The following is a 14417-nucleotide window of genomic DNA, read 5'->3' as shown; positions in this document are numbered from 1 at the left end:
AATCGTTGTCACGTTCAACTATCGTCAGTAAACCGACTTTACAGACAACCAATTTTTTTTTTCTTACATCGCCATACATAAAGTAATTGTGGAATATGTTGCTTGAACAACCTAACGTAATCTTAGGGTATACCTAGAGATTTAATTTTAGGTATAATAAAACTATCTCCACTAATTTATTTAAAGAAATTTCTTTGATAATATTTTTTGTAGTCTTAATTTTACAATAACTACCTATATACCTTATAGCTAGCTCATTGTGGATCCTTCAGAAGTTAATGATAATACTACTTTTAAGCTTTTATTGTATATCTAAAATAAGTAGCTTTATTAGATTCATAAAAGTTTATAATGGCTGTAAAAATAAGTTTTTGGGATATGATTAGTGTACATAAAAATTGTTGAAATATACACATTTCTGAGATATTTGCTTTTTATTTATATGAAAAAGAACCTATTTAGTTAAGTACATATAGTCTTCATATCTAAATATGGAATTTTCGTGTCACATGGTCTAAGATCCGAATATAAGTCGAAATGCAACGGCGTGATAATGGAATGAGACCAATTTTATAATAAACTAGCGGTCCGCCCCGGCTTCGCCCGTGGTACATGTTTACGTTTTCTCTACATAAGATCCATCCTCGTACTTCAAGAAATGTAATAAAAAAAGAATTATCGAAATCGGTTCAGCCGTTCTCGAGTTATGCGCTTACCAACACATTTTGCGATTCATTTTTATATATAAGATTTAGTGTATTAAAAAATGTATTAAAAATGGGTTGACTGGGAAAATCCTGGACATTTTTAATGAATTAAAAAAAAACATTTTTTTTTAATTAATTACAGTATCAACATAATAAAAAAAAAGACGTGTGGCACTCGGGGACTGCCGCGGTAAAGCTATTGCTGTGGCTATTGCATAGCATGCGTTGAAGCCCGTGCCCGTCGGAGTGGGGAGCGTGAGGTTTTTCGTTACGGAATTTCTGGATTCGGTCCCCGCGCTCAAGGCCCGCGATAGAAGCTATGCAATAGCTTAAAAATTATCATAGACTTAAAGTATGAAACCTACAGAATGTACAGTCATAGTCGTTTTCTAATATTTACCGGGACAAACGGCTAGGTTGGCAGGTATAAACAGGTATGTCGGTACCAGTTATTTTCACTTGATAGGATGATGATAAAAAAATTGTTTTATTATCTCGAAACTGCAATTAATAAAAAATGAAAATAAAAGATTTTTTAATAATTAATAAAAAATATCCTGTCCAGGATTTTCCCAGTCAACCCATTTTTAAAACATTTTTTAATACACTAAATTTATTATAAAATTATTCTATTATCACGCCGTTGAATTTCGACTTATATTTGGATCTTAGACCAACAGTATTTGTTGCAAAAATCCTCTGAAAACCAAATTTACGAAATTTAGTCTGAGTTGGGTCAGCTAGTATTTATCTAAAACGAAAAAATTTATCGACATTATTTCAACATTACGATAATTTAAGTATTCTTACTTCTGAGAGAACTTGGAAACAACAGTAATAATATTCTACTAGTCGATCCGAACCTAAGTCGACCTTCATCGGGGTAATAATGGAATGAAACCAATTTTATAATAAATTTAGTCTTTTAAAAAATCGATTAAAAGTGGGTTTTCTGGAAAAGTCCTGGAAATGTTATTTTTAATTAATTATTTAAAAAAAAATTATTAATTGCAGAGTGAATGCTGAATAAAACCCCACTATATCCAATTCTTTCAGTAAACAGGCGTAGAGCATTCTTTCGTTGATCATAATGCGTTCGAAAGTTCGAAAAGATTCTATGCATGTTCTAATACACAGTTCTAATAGGTACTAGATGAACAGCACTGAATACGAGTTTTCGTATTTAATAAAAGATCACGAAAGAATGCTCTTGCACTAGCTCTATGTTCGTTTGGTCTGAATCACAGGAATGCACTGTGAGAATGGTTGATAATAATATTATTGATATAGTGCATAATTAAAATCTTTTCTACAACGCTTCTGTTTTTACTGTTCTGTGGGTTTTATAGAATATAGAAATCACATAGAAATGAACAAGGAAATGAACAATGAAAGACATTTTTTTAATGTGCATTATCCGTTCGTGAATGGTCGTATTTATTTTAAATTATCGATTTTTAATAATGCCGGTTGTCTATGACATATGTTACGTCAGATCTCTAAAAATAACAATTTCCTCTTCCTATTCTGTCACTGACCGGCTGTCGACGACGTTGTACTCCACATTGCCGTCGGTATTTTTGATAACCTTTAAATTTTTACTTCTTCAAATATGGCAGAACCACGTGAAAGAACCTTCATCATGGTAAAACCCGATGGCGTACAGCGCGGTCTCGTCGGCACCATCATTGAACGTTTCGAAAAGAAAGGCTTCAAACTGGTAGCTCTGAAGTTCGTGTGGCCCTCAGAGGAACTTCTGCAGAAACACTACAGCGACCTTTCTGAGAGACCTTTCTTCCCCGGTCTAGTGAACTACATGAGCTCTGGTCCCGTCGTGCCCATGGTATGGGAAGGCCTTAACGTAGTTAAAACTGGACGTCAAATGCTCGGTGCTACAAACCCAGCTGATTCTTTACCCGGTACTATTCGTGGTGATCTCTGCATTCAAGTTGGCCGCAACATTATCCACGGATCCGACGCCGTAGAGTCTGCTAAAAAGGAAATTGCTCTCTGGTTCACTGAAAAGGAACTGGTTGGCTGGACCCCAGCTGCTGAGAACTGGGTTTACGAATAAGTTATTTAAATGTGTTATTCCAATTATCATGTAAGCTTCACTCAATAAAATATTATAAATTATACATATTAAGTTTTATTTTCTCCTATCTCCTATTTTATGTAAATTTTATTCATTGAATAAAAAATTCCCAGAGCAGTTACCAAAAATATGGGTATCGCAAATTCATTGTCTTTTTGAAATATATGAATAAGAATTAAGAATTAGTTTCGAATTAAATGCTAATACTGTTATCCATATTTATTTTGAAGATATTTTTTAACTTGTATCATAATTTTGTGGCTCAAAGATCTCTCTTTGTTGAATGTTATTTAGTTAGGTACCTGTAGTGAGAACTTATTATGATGTGTTTTCAAAAAAAAAAGAATAAGAAAAAGCAATGTTTTGTCATCTACCAATAATCCCACTTTTTTAAATATATTTTTTGGATTTAAACTTAATCAAATTTAATGTATAGATTCCCCCATCACACTCCCATTTCAAGCACACATCTATAAAGAGCATATAATATATTAATAAAACGAATATTAATTTTCACATTTTACTTTATTTTATTTAAAAATGCTAACTTACAAAATGCATCATTTTGATGCAGGATAGTTTCTCTGGATGAGCTGTTTAAAACATAATATATAATCCTAAAAGTATAATGCCTACATGATTCAGTACTGATCTATTGCATAAAATATTAGTGTAAATAGCAACTCATCCATTAAAACATGTTACAAGCTAATACTAAATCACATTTTTACATCTAGTCTTGTTGGAAATATATTTACAAGGTTCATTGTATATTTAATTAAGTTTAGTACAAGTAAACTGTGCTGTTATAAAAGTATTTGCTAATTCCACAGCCAATTATTCATGTAAACATATTGTATTTCTACCCAATAGCATTACAAGTTATAGGCGGATAGACCAATACAAAATCTGTAAGTACTTGATCAATGATTTGAAAATATTGCTTATCAATAATAGTCCACTCTTCTATACGCCCAATCGCGGACGACCCGCCTTCATAACATTGGAATACTATACAAATCGAAATTCTACCAAGAAAATTTAACTAAACATTCTCTATGTACTTTCCTATGCGAATTGGCAGTGTTTGTCTAAGCACATTTTATATTAACATCAATATTGAGTATCTTACAAGTATACTACAATAATGTCATTTAATATTTACAATAAATTATTTGTCTGTTGAGTATGTGCTGAACAATATTTCAAGGAAATATTATGTGGGGACAGGAGAGGCAACTAAGGAATACTCCGCAACTCATAGCGCCTGCTCTGGACAATGTTCCACTTCCACTGCTGGTTGCGTGTTGGTTTGTTGCTGGCTCGTACCACTGGTCTGTTGCGAGTTCTGTTGCTGCTGTTGCTCATGTTGATTCTGTTGTATTTTTGCTGGCAATGGTGCAGTTTGACCTTTGATAATGGAAAACATTAATTAGTAATTTGAGTTATTGTTTATTTATTATTTAATATAATTGACTATAAATAGATATAAAACTGACATATGACCTGGACCTCCCTTAGGCATGTATATTACTTATGTAATGATGATTGGCAATAAATAAATATGTACATTCAGACACATTAAAATATTAGATAAATTGATTTTAAATGTAACGTAAAACTTATATCTTATGTTACCAAACAAAATAAACTGCATTAAATCAGTTGGGAAAATAACAATCATATGTCCGGTGAATTTTCATAAGTATTTATTAAGTTGTTAGTAATATAAAGTTACCATATTTGTCATGAATTCCTCTATGTCGTTTGAGCGCAAATCTGTCTGCGAACGCCGCGGTGCAGATATCGCATTTGAACGGTTTCTCCCCTGAATGCACTTTAGCATGGTTCTTGAGATGAGCCGCTTGACTGAAGGCCGATCCACATGTTTCACACCTGTGCAATGAATAACGATATTGACATGAGTACATTTTTTAAATTTTGAATAACCTAACAATATAATGTTTCAATACATACATCTTATTATTTCAATACATTATATTATTGTTATTCCTATTCTTAAAACATTTTTTTCTGTTAATATGTAAAAAGGTCCTTTATAATGGATATGGACACTATGAATACTTAAATTTGATAATCACTTAATAAGTAATTAATTAAATAAATAAGGTTAAAATGATGTCATAGATTTGATCGTCGAACACATAATTAATCAATAGTCCACTCCAAAATTATGTTTTGTGGAATACTAATTCATCTAGTAGCATCATCAAATTGTTTTAAGTTTTATGAATCTACATTCAAAGAAAATTATGAAGAAACATCATACTTGTAAGGTTTCTCGCCGGTGTGAATACGCCGGTGGTTCCATAAAGTCGCATGTCTCGCGAAGCCTTTGTCACAAACCTAAACACAAAGCAGATTACACAAAATAAATATATCTATTATTAGATAAATCCAATAAAATTTGACCGTAGAGAGAAGAATTCATAATGCAAACAATGTAAACATGTGATGCAAAAAACACCAGTTAAAAACAGATATTTTGTTTAATATTTTTCTAATAAGTGGGTAGTTCAATTTTAATATTTACCTCACAAACATAAGGCTTTTCTCCAGAGTGTGTCCTTTCGTGATTTTTCAAATGAGGTGACTGGGAGAACTGCATACCACAAGTATTACATCTAAAAACAAATACAGATTAAAAACCAAATAAGGGTAATAGTATTGATTAATCATGAAGACATTTGGAATTACAGATATTATACTTATGGAAAAAAAATTTTTTTGAATAACCAATGGACAACAAAGAGTATTGTTTTTCGTTCATAAAATAAAAAATTACCTGTATGGTTTTTCTCCAGTGTGTATTCTAGAATGATTTTTAAGATAAACAGCCTTTGCGAATGCAATTCCACATATACCACATTTAAAGTTTTTCTCGCCAGAATGTAACTTTTTATGTGACCATAGCGAGGAATATCTTGAAAAGGAACCTCCACAAATATTACAATGATATGATTTGTCTGAGTTTTGTTGGTTACTTTTATTTTTATTGCCACCCACAAATATAATACCGGACCCATTGCAGTTTTGGCATTTTGTCACTGATGCTAAGTTTCTTTTTTTCACAGGATGATGGCCGGGCACTGAAAATAAAAAATAGTAGAATTATTAATGATAACACAACTTGAATATATAACAAACGATGATTAAAAAAAAATTAAAAATTCATTTAATAATATAATTCATATAATAGTATATAAATTATTAAATTATTAGGAAATAAAGAAGGAAAAATATAACTAAAAAAACTCACATGGTTTCTGTTGCTGATTGTTCTGTGTTGTCGACAATGGATCAACACTTGCTTGGACCCCGCTCACTCCGCTAACTTCAAACTTGGTATTGTCTTCTGCGGCCACAAATATTTGTGTTGTATTCACTAATGAAGCACAAATTCAGTGTTAGATGGTTAATCACAAATCACAAATGTTAAATTCATGTGTAGTGGCTGAATGTGATGTTAGTTTGTTATTTTCAAACATGTTAACGGAATAAGTAATGTCAATGAAAGTGGAAAACATACATGAATTTATGATAACTATATTTTTTATCAGGTTTTTGGTTACTTGAATATGTACTTTAGAATTATTTAAGCTATTTCAGTTCAGTTACATAGAGAAAAACACATTAATGTTAAGAGTGACTGAAGTTTATGTTAGTTAATTGCATCATTGCAACTATTTAAAAAATAGAATTCATTTTTTTTTTGGTAATAATAGTTCGAATTCAAATATAATACAATAGATAGTTATACAAGAAAACATTTAGTACTTACTTTGATTATTTCTATGTTCCACTGGACCCTGCGCTATACAGTTTTCGCATCTTATAAGTTTAGGTCCTTTTCTTTTTGGGTTATTTGGAATGACATTCCCACATGTTATGCATTTCTGAACCTTATCTAGTAAAATAGGTTTTGCTGAAAATGAGGAAAATATCAATTATACTGTAATTTTTAACTTATGAAATAAAAATTCTTATGATTATATGTTTGTTTCAGTTTAAATATTAATGAAATAATATTATAATTGTTATTACTCACTATCCTGTAGTTGCACATGATGCTGTTGTTGTTCACTGGGGTCCGATGAGAGTATTTGTATGTGCGGAGGCATCGCCACCTCATTGGATGTACTAACTCCGGTTGCTACTACAGTGATGTTGTTATCTACAATTTAAACAGAACTTAATACATATTATATTTATAATACATGTAATCACACACAACAAGGTAACAGACCATTAGGGAATCAGACCAGAATATTTCAAAATTTTCCTCTAAAGATGAAGCATTGATAGATACATAAAACGTTTCCTTTATTAATCTACAAAGTTAATTACTAGCAGAATACATACTCTTACCATAAACATTAAATTGAATACTACAACTATAATTATTAATACATTTATGATGGTTTGAAACTATTTACCTGTATCTTGGGCGTGTATTCTTTTATGGGCATTTAACAGTGTTAAATGCCCAAACATCAGTCCACATACATCACATTTAAAACTAATATTGGATATGGTATTTTGTATTCCATTAGGGGCTATTTGCATTTGGTTGACCAAAGCATAGTTGTATGAGAAAGGCTGCGCTATGTAGCAAGTTTTCTCATCATTGGTAGTTAACTGGGCAATATTAACTCCCCCTGTCACACCGCCTGCTCCTGTTGCAGTCCCAGCATTTATTTTCCCAATCATGTTAACATTTGTAGTATAACAAAATGTAGGAAACTCCTAGAAATATTAAGTTATATTATTGTCCACTGTTAAGTGAAAGTCTAGCATTTATTGACTTCAGCAAGTTGCAGTTGCAATGGTTGATAGCAGTGCTATTATGTGAAAATATAAATTAATTAAACAAATTATAAACTGATGATAAAACTTTTTTTTACAAGTTCTCTGATCTAGATAATATTACAGTATACCGTTTGTTATCTACATTATTTTAAATCATTTCACAGTTCCATATTCAAAATAATTAACCTGCTGAGTTTGTTGTGTCTGTTGAGCAGTTTTTTGCTGAACATTATCCATATTTTTCCCTTGCGACTTTTGAGTGTGTTCCTGATATTGTAAAGTAGGCACTGTCCCGGCTTGGACAGTATTAGTTGTAAACATTGTCTTCTTATTCCATTCCAACTCCTAGGGAAAAATATGGTTAACTGGATGTTGTATTCTGAAATTGCATACAAACATTTTATAGGTATTTAAAAGCGCGGCTAAATCTTTACGCGAAAGAGAAACTTCAAAACATATCGTGCGAAGGTAACGGGAAATACCTCTTATCGTTCTACTCTACTCGTAAAAAGATTCGTTCGATGAAAGCAGTGTCTCCGTAAATAGTGCCGATATAATGAAAGAAAAGGATGACGGAATATCTATAGACGCGCTTCAAGTAAACCGTGGACGCCATTGTATAGTTATCACCAGTTGTTTAAACCGACAAGACCAATTGTATTATGAAACTACGAGAAAATACTACTTTTAACAATAAAGTGGCCTAAAATACTCTTACCTTATTAAAGATATAACTAAATTTTCATAAAATATAAATAATAAAATCAAGAATTCAATGTATTATTTCTATCTCTCTTTGCAATCTCCCAATTCTCCATCTCACTGCGTAAATGAAATGGCGATACAAGTAAAATGGCGCCTCTATACAGATTATATGACATTTGACAGATTAAATAAATTATTAGGATTTTCGGATTTTGAAACTCAACTACACACAGATTATTTTAATTTAAACAACATTCATCAAAAAAACATTAAATTTAAGAACGAATAATAATTATACCGAATAATTTTAATTAAATTATGTATAGCAGTTTTAATTACAGATAAGTCGAAGTCGAATATTGTAATGGCTATCGCATCCTCATCCATTGGTAGGGAAAATACTAAAAAAATAATACATACATTTGAAATTTAGAATGAAGATATGTACCTACTACCTAGGCCTAGGATCGCAGATTAGGATAAAAAGGACTTCAAAGTAGTATGTAGTCCATTTTGATGACTTCATAGTTCAAAAAGGTTCAAAGTATAAAAGAAAGCAAAAGTAAGGTTAGCTAGCATCCTATCGAACCTGCAGTGTCACTCGCGTGTTGCCCAGGTATAAGAGAGGCTGTAACCTATGTACTAATAATTTAAACTATAGGTAATGAAAGTCGTTTCATAAGTTATAGTCACGTTTATAGTTACCTAAATACGTTGTAGTTTGTACAGGCTCCAAAAAAAACAATACGAAAGTCGGGAAATTGCCTGACATATCTAAGAACGAGCGAGATAGAATAAATGCGTGAGAGTCGAGAGAGCGCAGTACATTAAAAGGACAAAAGTTTCACTGGTGTCACCGTTCTAAATTATTATAGTAATCTACTTTTGTAAAATATGATACACCATACATTACCATTATTTTTAAACATACATCCACACATACATCATACTCATCTACATCATACTACATAAATCATCATTTTTGTTGATCAGAACAAATAAAAAATTATAAGATTAAAAAAATATATATAATAGGTATGATGTAAAAAATGTATTTACACTATTTACAAAATTATGACATACATAGGTATATGTGGTTCTTAAAAATTGTAACTATAATAAAGATTTGGATTTTAGTAGTGCTTAATTAAAATATGATTTATTATATTAAGTAGTATGCACAGAATGTGTATTATATACAATATGTACATGTATTATATACACATTCTGTGTTTAATATAATATAAATAAAATAATGATGTATTAATTATCATTTGGGATCCAGAGTAGATGTTTCGGATTTTATCCACTCCTTTTTAAATTTTTCAATAGCTTCTGTGATGGATGTGAATGTAACTGGTTTAATTTCTGGTTCCGTATGCCTTTCTTGAAATTCTTTCTCTGTGAAAGATAAAAAAATATGATAGGTATATTATGTATAACTTAAGTAACTAACAACATTATTCTTTTAAAAGTAATGTAGGTAATTAACAAATCTTATTATATAGAGAAATATAAATATTCAATTATATTATATAGAAAAATAGATACTTTATTAAAAATTCAATAAACTTGAGTGGATTGTAATTAGAAAAATTTATTAAAAATATATCATACTTATTGTGTAACACAATAAGTATATTTTGCTGTGCCGCGCGAATTCACCTGCGTGGCTCCGCTCCTGTTGGTCTTAGCGTGATAATATATAGCTTCTATTACTCGTGGATAATGTAGCTTTCAAATGGTGAAACAGGTTAAAAAAAGGTTTTTAAAATTGGTCGAGTAGTTTATGAGCCTATTCAAACAAACAAACAAAGTTTTCCTCGTTTTAATATTAGAGTAGATGTTATAGGGAACATTTACTTACCTATACCATCCTTTTGTTTGACATATACATGTTCAGCTTTAATAAATTTTCGAGTCTTTAAAAAATATTTCAAATTTTTTTCTGGTAACTTATCAAATAGAGGGTCATCTGTATGTGCTGATGGATCATCTTCGAAAAACATGTATGTGCCTAGGGGAGTCTCAAAGTTACCTTTAAATTTAATTTTAGATTTTTAATGAATAGTGTAATAAGTAATAACATACTAAGTAAATGTAGTGTACTATGTAAGTGGTAGAAAGACATTAGAACCTTACCAGAGCAAAAGGTTTCATCCAATTGTATAATTGGATTTTTAGTATCAATTCCTAAGACATGCAAGTTCCCATACTTTTCAATACTGACACTTTCATCAAATTCAACATAAACATAAATTTCTTCTTCCGTTTCAGAAAATTTTTCATTCTCATTCATTGTATTATTATTTTATACTCACTTAAACTATCTATAAATAAATCAAACACAGTATGGCTAATGGCTTGATGGATGGATACATTGTTTGCCTGGCTACCTAAGTGAAATTTGGAAAAATTACTGCACTATCATGTTTGCTAATGAGTACCAGTAGCAATTATTTTATGTAAATATATTCGAGTTCAATTTTTTTTATTACTTTTCAAAGTATATAAAGGCTGAAAATGTATAAAATAAAAAATGCTCGATGTAAATTACGTTATTGCTGCTCTGTCAGTCTGTCACAATCACTGTCATTGTGACAGTCACAAACGTATTGTTGAATTTTGAAATTAGAACTTTGACTTTGACATAAAGCCGACAGAACACATAATTATGGCCCCAATAGCGGCCTTTACACGCAAAAGCTCTATCGCGCATGAAACAGCAATCGTGCGTGAAAGAACGTGCGTATTAGTACGGGAGCTAGCAACGTTTAAAAAAAAGTCATTTTAGTATAGTTGGGTTTTTGATATACTGTTTCTCTTGCTATTTCGGTAAGAGTCCGGGCTGTCTGGCTGGCCGCAGTGGTTGCGTTTATTCGTGCGCATCTTATCTGCACAGGAAAATATCCCTAATTTAAAGTCATTTTTTAACGCGTAATTTTTAATCTTTTGCCTTAAGATAGATCCATCAGACATAATTTTTTTATTGCAAGACGTTTTTTTCGTTGTAAAATAGGTGCCATACGCAATTTTTATTTCAAAATAACTAAAATGTCATCGAAATAAGTGAAATTACATCAACATGAGTCCGCTTAAAAGGTAAGTAATAACTTTATTATTTATATTATATTATCCTTTTTTAATACTTATACTGAATAATTAGTAAACTAATATTTTTAATAGATGGTTTCATATTTATTACACTTTTGGGTATAAATATGAATTTGATGATATTTGTATTTTCTAGTGTTTGATTTTACGCGAGTATTATACATTTTGAAATTAAAGACTTGGGAAAATAATACAATGAATAAATCGCGTTTAAAATCCGTTAAAAAGTCTTTAATTTCTTGATGATATTTGGTTTTTATCAAGTTTACATTAACGTCCTATTTGAGGTTCGTTGGGAAAAAGGAGGCGATATGGTAGATTGTTGCAAAAAAACTGTAAATAGTAAAATGAATATTATATATAGTATAAGTAACACAGTGATTTCTTATCTTTCACTGGGACTCATGTTGATGGAATTTCACTTATTTCGATGATATTTTAATTATTTTGAAATAAAAATTGCGTCTGGCACCTATTTAACAACGAAAAACACGTCTTGCAATAAAAAATGTATGTCTAATGGATCTATCTAAAGGCAAAAGATTAAAAATTACGCGTTAAAAAATGACTTTAAATTAAGGATATTTTCCTGTGCAGATAAGATGCGCACTAATAAACGCAACCACTGCGGCCAGCCAGACAGCCCGGACTGTAACCGAAATAGCAAGAGGAACAGCATATCAAAGAACCAACTATACTAAAATGCTCACTTGTCAACGTTGCTACCTCCTAGAATATATAAAGCACAGGTATAAAGGGTGTAGGGCGCGGAAGGAAAGACCACATGCCGCGCTCATAAGTCGCGCGCGCAATCGCACTCACGATTGTACTGTGGTTGCCTTTACACACAAATTCTTTCGCGCGCGAATAAGATGGCGGACAAACGCACGTGGAGCAAGGAATTAGTATTGGAACTTATTGCTTTATACAGATCTTTCCCATGTCTCTGGAAAATTAAATCGGAGGAGTACAAAAACAAGAATTTAAAAGATCGAGCATATAAAAATCTATATTTTTTAACCCACACTGAACGTTTCTTTGTCTTTTTGAGTTCAATTAAACCAGCAAACATGATAACTTGCGCCACCCGATATCTTGTCTCCATTTTTCACTTCAATCACGCGCGGTTGTCGATAAAACCGTGTGCATTGCACACACTCCAACACGCGCCTCTTTCACGCGGTCTATCACGGCACGGGCGATTAGTCTTTACACGGCCGCGGCCGCTCATTCCGCTAAGGAAAGCAAACACGAATAATCGCGCGCGAAAGAACAAGTGTCGCAGTTAAAACATACAAAGGTAATCGCGAGCGATTGAGCGTGCAGGCTTTCCCGCGCGTAATCCTGTACGATCCACAGAACGCGCGATAGAATTTGCGTGTAAAGGCCGCTAATGGCCTGTGATTTATTGCTCTGAGCCTGTGAGAGGCCTCAGGCCACGCTTCGTGACACGTGACAACGTCAGCTGGACCACATTATTCAATATGGCATTATTCTCATATTTTGGCAATGGCTTAATAAGTTCGCAATATTAACCAATGTAAAGGTATTACGAAATAAACTGTAACTTATAATAGCATACATATATCCATTAATAATTATTGTAAGCCCCTGCCTAAAATTTTAATACTCAAAATGGTACCGTAAAAAAGCAAATTACATCACACATTTTTCAAGAATCAAATCTTAATTTTATCTATTGCTTACTGGATATTAGAAATTTGTTAGCAAAGTTAAACATATTTACTTTAATATTTACAGTCTTCTGGTAGACCTATACCTGTGACCTATACTAATATTGTTCAATATTCCACTCTATTCCATACATTTATGTACTGTAAAGGACAAAGGAAAGGTATAATCTGTAGTCTGTATTATGATTTCGAAATTGACATGTTGACATAAATAAGTGTTGTTTACGCTTGATTGTGAAATTTTATACATTTAAAAATAGTAATATCCTTAACATGAACAGGAAATTATGTAAAAACTGCAGGAGAATAAAGAGTTTTATTATTGCATAATAAATTAACATTTTGCAATCACTCACTATATTTCCAAAACATATTCACGATGGTAACACATGAAGTTTAAAGAATATTCCAGAATCAAAATAATAAATGCTTACATTTTTTTACAACTTTATGAACTATACATATTTTATAACATTCAACAGCACAAATGAGAAAATTATGCAATTAAGTATTCGGAGTAATGGTCTTCTCTCCCAGAGATCCCGCTATTTTTTTACTCCAGGAGGCTGTAGCGGTTGGCCTCTTTCTTTTCCGCGAAGTTTTATTCCAATCGCTCGTTCAATTTTACCGAGTACAATATTGTTTGGAATCCCGCGACCTGCTTCGTAGTCATTGACAATTTGTGGTTTCTCACAAATTTTTGTGGCTAAATCTTTTTGACTCATACCTTTTGCTTGTCGTCCTTGCATTATCAATTTGCCAAGATCCAGCGGAATTGTATCATGACGCAATTCTTCAGTTTCTCTGTCTAGTTTTGCTGTATTCTTTGTAGTACCATGTTGTTTATTAGTTCCTGCACCATATTTTTGTTGAGTGTCTACAGGAATTCCTTGACGGCGTGCTGCATTTACAGCTTGTTCAGTCTTTAGAGCAGATGCCTTCGGTGGCTTTTTACGAAGAATTGTTACTGTATCCCAATCCGACATTTTACTTGGCAGAATTAAAAACTTTACGGATTAATTACTGGGTTTTTTGATATCTCGAATAAGCGTTTTTAGAAAAATCACAAGTGACAAAAACCTAAAATCACAATGTTGAATGTGCAATTGCGAATGACAGGTATGCCGTATGAGGTACACAGATGATAAAGTCTAGTCTTTAAAATTGCTATTTCTAAAATTAAATTATAAAAAATTTATATTTTGCGTATAATATGTAATTAAACTTTTGTTCGTTAATTAGAGGAGTTTTCATTACTACTTATTATGTAGT

At 31.8% G+C, this 14417-nt stretch overlaps 4 protein-coding genes across 6 annotated transcripts; 1 reads left to right on the top strand and 3 right to left on the bottom strand.

Annotated features, from left to right (window-relative positions):
- The first annotated feature begins 2215 nt into the window (after nt 1-2215).
- Nucleotides 2216-2845, top strand: LOC123705707 (nucleoside diphosphate kinase). Its single transcript, XM_045654676.1, has one exon. The coding sequence runs from the start codon at nt 2320-2322 to the stop codon at nt 2779-2781; it is 462 nt and encodes a 153-aa protein (XP_045510632.1). The 5' UTR covers nt 2216-2319; the 3' UTR covers nt 2782-2845.
- A 463-nt stretch (nt 2846-3308) lies between these two features.
- Nucleotides 3309-8689, bottom strand: LOC123705683 (zinc finger protein 679-like). Of its 3 annotated transcripts, none has more exons than XM_045654645.1 (11): nt 8351-8689; nt 7819-8011; nt 7260-7569; nt 6872-6997; nt 6605-6748; nt 6083-6178; nt 5609-5912; nt 5357-5447; nt 5093-5169; nt 4541-4698; nt 3309-4212 (listed from the first exon to the last, which is right to left on the bottom strand). In XM_045654645.1, the coding sequence occupies exons 2-11, from the start codon at nt 7951-7953 to the stop codon at nt 4061-4063; spliced, it is 1593 nt and encodes a 530-aa protein (XP_045510601.1). In that variant the 5' UTR covers nt 7954-8011; nt 8351-8689; the 3' UTR covers nt 3309-4060. The 3 variants fall into 3 exon arrangements, with proteins under 3 accessions (XP_045510601.1, XP_045510598.1, XP_045510600.1); XM_045654642.1 differs by having other exon boundaries at nt 6083-6208; nt 8351-8687; XM_045654644.1 differs by lacking the exon at nt 8351-8689 and adding an exon at nt 8115-8323 and having other exon boundaries at nt 6083-6208.
- A 677-nt stretch (nt 8690-9366) lies between these two features.
- On the bottom strand, nt 9367-10937 carry LOC123705708 (general transcription factor 3C polypeptide 6). The gene is made up of 3 exons (XM_045654677.1): nt 10480-10937; nt 10205-10375; nt 9367-9738 (listed from the first exon to the last, which is right to left on the bottom strand). The coding sequence occupies exons 1-3, from the start codon at nt 10634-10636 to the stop codon at nt 9608-9610; spliced, it is 459 nt and encodes a 152-aa protein (XP_045510633.1). The 5' UTR covers nt 10637-10937; the 3' UTR covers nt 9367-9607.
- Nucleotides 10938-13447: 2510 nt separating this feature from the next.
- Nucleotides 13448-14275, bottom strand: LOC123705710 (endothelial differentiation-related factor 1 homolog). The gene has a single exon (XM_045654679.1). It carries the CDS (start codon nt 14129-14131, stop codon nt 13691-13693), a length of 441 nt encoding a protein of 146 aa, XP_045510635.1. The 5' UTR covers nt 14132-14275; the 3' UTR covers nt 13448-13690.
- Between the last annotated feature and the right edge of the window lie 142 nt (nt 14276-14417).

This window comes from Colias croceus, chromosome 2 (assembly GCF_905220415.1).
Source record: "Colias croceus chromosome 2, ilColCroc2.1".
In the NCBI taxonomy this organism is placed as follows: Eukaryota; Metazoa; Arthropoda; class Insecta; order Lepidoptera; family Pieridae; genus Colias; species Colias croceus.
The sequence above is the reverse complement of the archived record's forward strand: the minus strand, read 5'-3'. Positions and strand labels throughout refer to the sequence as shown.

Bases quoted from the DNA above. Each gene is read 5' to 3' on its own strand.
- LOC123705683 (XM_045654642.1), bottom strand. From the start codon at position 7,953: ATGTTTACAACTAATACTGTCCAAGCCGGGACAGTGCCTACTTTACAA. The intron at 6,998-7,259 runs GTAAATAGTTTC...TTTAAATTGTAG, and splicing joins AATACACGCCCAAGATACAG to ATAACAACATCACTGTAGTA. The intron at 5,448-5,608 runs GTAATTTTTTAT...ATTTGTTTTTAG, and splicing joins ACTGGAGAAAAACCATACAG to ATGTAATACTTGTGGTATGC.
- LOC123705707 (XM_045654676.1), top strand. From the start codon at position 2,320: ATGGCAGAACCACGTGAAAGAACCTTCATCATGGTAAAACCCGATGGC.
- LOC123705708 (XM_045654677.1), bottom strand. From the start codon at position 10,636: ATGAATGAGAATGAAAAATTTTCTGAAACGGAAGAAGAAATTTATGTT. The intron at 10,376-10,479 runs GTAAGGTTCTAA...TTAAATTTAAAG, and splicing joins GGATGAAACCTTTTGCTCTG to GTAACTTTGAGACTCCCCTA. The intron at 9,739-10,204 runs GTAAGTAAATGT...TATCTTTCACAG, and splicing joins CAAACAAAAGGATGGTATAG to AGAAAGAATTTCAAGAAAGG.
- LOC123705710 (XM_045654679.1), bottom strand. From the start codon at position 14,131: ATGTCGGATTGGGATACAGTAACAATTCTTCGTAAAAAGCCACCGAAG.